The sequence below is a fragment of the Idiotropiscis lumnitzeri genome, chromosome 1 (genome assembly GCF_059441095.1).
Source record: "Idiotropiscis lumnitzeri isolate Australia: NSW breed Sydney's pygmy pipehorse chromosome 1, RoL_Ilum_1.0, whole genome shotgun sequence".
NCBI lineage: Eukaryota > Metazoa > Chordata > Actinopteri > Syngnathiformes > Syngnathidae > Idiotropiscis > Idiotropiscis lumnitzeri.
Genome location: NC_142391.1, coordinates 13,239,537 through 13,244,241, shown reverse-complemented (window position 1 = coordinate 13,244,241; position 4,705 = coordinate 13,239,537). Strand labels below are relative to the sequence as shown.

General features: G+C 39.8%; 1 protein-coding gene across 1 annotated transcript; it reads right to left on the bottom strand.

Annotated features, from left to right (window-relative positions):
* Window positions 1-558: 558 nt before the first annotated feature.
* On the bottom strand, window positions 559-4,498 carry ccdc197 (coiled-coil domain containing 197). Its single transcript, XM_088305722.1, has 9 exons — window positions 4,268-4,498; window positions 4,147-4,189; window positions 3,604-3,780; window positions 2,751-2,908; window positions 2,597-2,679; window positions 1,902-2,074; window positions 1,715-1,825; window positions 920-1,036; window positions 559-861 (listed from the first exon to the last, which is right to left on the bottom strand). Exons 1-9 carry the CDS (start codon window positions 4,369-4,371, stop codon window positions 676-678), a joined length of 1,152 nt encoding a protein of 383 aa, XP_088161848.1. The 5' UTR covers window positions 4,372-4,498; the 3' UTR covers window positions 559-675.
* Window positions 4,499-4,705: the final 207 nt, after the last annotated feature.

Below are 4,705 nucleotides of genomic sequence, written 5' to 3'. Positions count from 1 at the left end.
ATCGGAGAAAAGAAATACATATAGTATACGGAGAAAATATATGCTTTAATTTGAAATGAAAATGAACAAACGCATTACAACTAAATATCTGTCTTAGAGTGCGCCTCTTAGTGGGGACATATCAGAATTACCAGGAAAATAAAACATGAACAAGGTTAATTTAATTTTTTCAAGTTCGGCGGGCCTGATTAAAACGTTTAACGGGCCGCATGTGGCCCCCGGGACGTAGTTTGGACTCTAGGCCTTTTTTATATTAAGCACTGATAATTTTCTTGTAAGCATGTAAGTTTTTCCATCTTCTTTTTATTTGGTTTACCTGCAATGATTTTAGATCTACAGCAGAGGTCACTATCTAGTGACCAACAAATTGTTTAAACCGTTTGTGTAATAAGTAAATACACTCCTCGAGTTATCATCAATTTACCACTATCTGGAGACTACCCACAAAAGCACATGGAGGACATTCAAACGTCGAACAGAAAGACCAAGATTTTTACCATGAACTTCTGTACTTGTAACTTAATTATTTTATCATGCTATGCAAAAAACATACATCCATAGAGAAAATACATTTTTATTTGTTCTTGGGCTGATAAATAAAGCATTTTGCTGTTTAATTTCTCACATGAAGCTTTTTGATTACAAGCGTTTTTTTTTTTTTTTTAAATGTCCACCTCACCTAGAATGATCGCTTGTCCGACTGACTTTATTCTGACTTTTAAGTTGAGTTTTTCTGCCAAAGTTGCTCATGGAGGCCTTTGCTTTCATGTTGTTCGATGCTGTTTTACTCATTGTCTGAGAACCACACTCCATCAGTCTCCTTGCTCTCTTCTCTGTGTCTGCCTTGTCCATAAGGTACTCCTGAAACCAGTCATTGTTTAGTTAGACTAAAGTTAACGCTACGGAACTCATTTCTTACCTTCATCATGTCCAGCATTAAGGATGCGCTCATGTTTTCCAGAGTTCCGTATGCGGGCAGATAACACTGCTCTGCGAGGTTGCTGATGGCCAAGATTAGACTTCCCACTTCTGCAGCCTGAGAGAGGATGACATGCTTCACTAAAATCCCATATAAAACTGGATATGCTTTTAAATATCAGTATGAGTGTTTTCTGATAAAAAAATAAGACGTTATTCTCTAAATGTGTGATCCTAACTCTTCTTTCAAAGAAATCATTGCAACATGAAGTCTGAGGAAAAAGTGCGACATGACTGGGAAAAAAAGTGTAATTTTCATATTTCCTCAATGCGGGACTATCCATCCATCCATTATCTGAACCGCTCCTCCTCACGAGGGTCACGGGGACTAATAAAGGATATTTTCATTATTATTATTATTATTCTCAAGTTACATTGCGTCATCTGTGACAGACTGACTTGATTTAAACATTTAATTTTTGTTGTTCACAAATGTGGAAAAAAAGGGTTTTCTTTTAACTCTTTCTAGGCACTTGGCAGTTCACACGCTCCTTTTTCAAGTAGTTCTGGCTCAGATTGTCATGGCAACAAAAGCTGTTGGCCCAGCAGTACAGGGGCCCATGAGCAGTGGCTCATTTGCATGAGACAAAACCGCCCCGTCAAAATAGACTAATTTCATCGAGGGAAGGATAAGATGGTGAAAAGTGTGTCAGACATATTTCCCCCGACAAACAAGGATGTCATCAATTTTCTGCAGGTGCAGCCAAAATGTTAGTAACGAGTTGTGTGTGAACACCTTCTTTCTGGACTGTCCTTGCTCCTTCATCAGTTTGTCCTCTGTCTGCTTGTTCTTCTCTTTCAGGCTCTCCAACTCCCTCTGACGTTCGTAAAGTTCTTTACTGGCCGTCTAAGCAAAAGGTCAAGTCAAGCTCGCATGAGTGGGGATTATAACCGCAAATATTGTTCTAATAGTCCAACCTAACCAATTTGTGCGAGCTGTGTTCTTGCTTCATGGAATGCAGCTGTCGCTTGCTCCGCTCCACCTCCTCCTCCACACGGCCCAAACGGCGCAGCAGCTGCTGGTGGGTAAAGCACAAGGTCTGATGGCGCCGGATGACGGGCGTGACTGCACATTCCGAGTCGGTCGCAAGGTGACCTTAAAGAGACGGCACAGAGTGCATGCAGTCTGTCGTGGAATTTCTGGTGAAGTGAAATCATTTCTTGAGCTCAGTGATTTTCTTTCTTTGTCTTTATTTAAGGTGTTAAGTGCTTCAATGTTTGTTATAAACCTTCAATATGTTGTCTGCTATCATCGACCTATCGTGTCAATGTTTGCAATTTACACACGATATTTACTTGTCTGTATATGTTGTGAACCTTGAGACTGTATGGTCTTTTTTTTTTTTCATTTTCCCAAATAAGAGATCATCTAAGGAGCTGCGACAGTATCTTCTCTGTCCTTCCTCCTTTTCTCTGTGATAAATACATATTTACACACACCTGAGGCACCACTGCTCGTTTGCGGCATGGACCCACCGCATTTTGCCTTCAGTGAGGTGTTGATAATGCCAAAAGACATGATTGGCGATCAGACAACTTCAAGCTTCAAGGAAGTTGACACATCAACTAGTCTGTTCAAGCCCCTATTACACAATCATTAGAGAAAATGTCTACATACTGTTTGGGAGATAATCCAATGTTTTCATCAAAAAGTCCTCATAGATTTTGTATTTGGAAACTCTCTCCTTTAGAACGAGCCTCCTGCCAATCGAAATAAGCAAAAATGTCATTGGAGTAGAAATTCAGCATCACATAAAGGCAAAAGCTCTCACCTGGCTCGAAGTTGCTGCAGCTGTTTTGTCAGCTCCTCCAACTCGCGCTGCTTCGTCAGGTTGTTCTCCTGCAATGCCTTGCACTGCTGCACAGCTTCATTGCGCCTCACCTCACTGTCACTCACAAACCTTTCAAACTGCAGCACTTTCTCTTTCGTCTGTGGGAAGATGCATGCCACACAACATTGAACGATATTGAATCGAATTATATTTATTCAGGGTGGTGCAAAAGATAAGATGAATAAACAAATGGCAGTAATCAAGAACAAAGAAAGTTGATTCCAAAGCAGTAGGATTGGAAAAGTTGCTTTAAGTGAAACAAAGGGGGATATGGATAAAAAGAAAAAAAGCAGGTCTGAAGGAAGGAAAGGAGAAGGGTAGAAAGGTCAGGGAAGAAGAAGAAATCAGTTCTGGGGCAGAAGGAAGCAGGCGAGGAAGCAGAAGAAAGAAGAAAAGCAGGAGAAAGACTGTAAAGGTGTATGAATAAAAAATAGTGTAACGGAAGGACAGGAGAAATGAATGAAGAAAGGAAAGCAGATGGGGTTTAGACAAAAGAAAGAAGGAAATAATGTCCTGGATCAGAGGGAAGGAAGGAAGGAAGAAGGAAGGAAGGAAAAGGGAGGCAGGAAAGTAGGAAGAAGTCTGTAATGATGCATGAACACACATCAGAAGTGACTGAAAGAAGGGGTGAATAAAGGAAGGCAGAAAAGTAGGTTTAAACAAAAAAAGTTGGGAATTAGGGATTTGGGTGTGACAATGATAATTCCTCTAGATGTAATAAAATAATACAATTTAAAAGTGTATACAGTACCTGCTTTAGGCCCACCCTGTATAGCATATATACTGTGCATACCTCTTTGTGTTTTATTTGCAGCTCAGTCTTCCTTTGCGCCAGCTCTTCCTCAGTTCGCTTAAACTCTTCTCTTTTGAGTGCAAGAATGTTGTTCACCTCATCCAGCTCGGTTTGTTTCTTCAGAAACAAAGTCTTTTGCAGGGTGTTCACGTCAACCTTAAGGATTCTGCTTGGAGACTAAATGGCAAAACAATCACATATACTTGCACATGCTATGAAATGGTAGTACAATTTTTTTTTTTGATTTTTGTCAACTATATATATATATCTATATATATATATATATATATATATATATATATATATATAAATAAACATGTTTTTAATTGTTATTTAATTATGTCATTATTGCTTTGGTAAAGCATAATACGTGTTATCTGGAGTACTACTTTTTTTTTTCATTGAAAAACAAAAACATTTGAAATTGTATTTCGTAATCTTCTAAATTAATGCTTTTAAACCTGACAGTCATCCATCCTTCTATTTTCTTGTTATTCATATTGGCCACGAGCAGCACAGCCTGCACAGAAAAGTTCGTCTCACCTCAGTTACAACTGGGATGTAATTCACATTCACTTCTCTTTCCCTGAGAAGATAAACATTGTCCACAATTCAGTCCAAGGTGAGTTGAGTGGAATTTCAATACAGATGAAAGCAGGCCTACCTGCAGTCATCGGGCTGAGTAATGAAAATGTTCTTCGTCTTCCTCTCCACTCTGAGCTTTAGTCGCTCGTGCTCCACCAAGAAAGGAAGCGAGTTGGTCATCATTTTGATGGCAAGTAAACAAGTGTTGTCCACTTCGGAAGATCACGGAACGTTCCGGATGTGTTTTTTTTCTGCACTTGACGCTCGGTTGCCCGGGCACCACACGGTAGACGAAGGGGAATGCGCTTCGGTCGGTTCTCTGTTGTCATGGCAACGTTCTCAAGAGGCGGCACTGTTTGTAGCACCCGGATGCAAATGATTTCCGTATGATCGAAGTGGAATCAAAACGAGCTCTCACTCTGTCTAAAATCTCGGCTCCCGGGAAGCATGACCAAAACTGGACGAATCAAATTATTGTCGTTATTATACAGGAAAATAAACATTTTTCTTTTTTCAT

Coding starts and splice junctions, on each gene's coding strand:
- ccdc197 (XM_088305722.1), bottom strand. CDS start 4,371: ATGATGACCAACTCGCTTCCTTTCTTGGTGGAGCACGAGCGACTAAAG. Junction 2,680..2,750: donor CTGCAGCAACTTCGAGCCAG/GTGAGAGCTTTT, acceptor TTCGATTGGCAG/GAGGCTCGTTCTAAAGGAGA. Junction 2,075..2,596: donor ATTGGATTATCTCCCAAACA/GTATGTAGACAT, acceptor CGTCTCTTTAAG/GTCACCTTGCGACCGACTCG.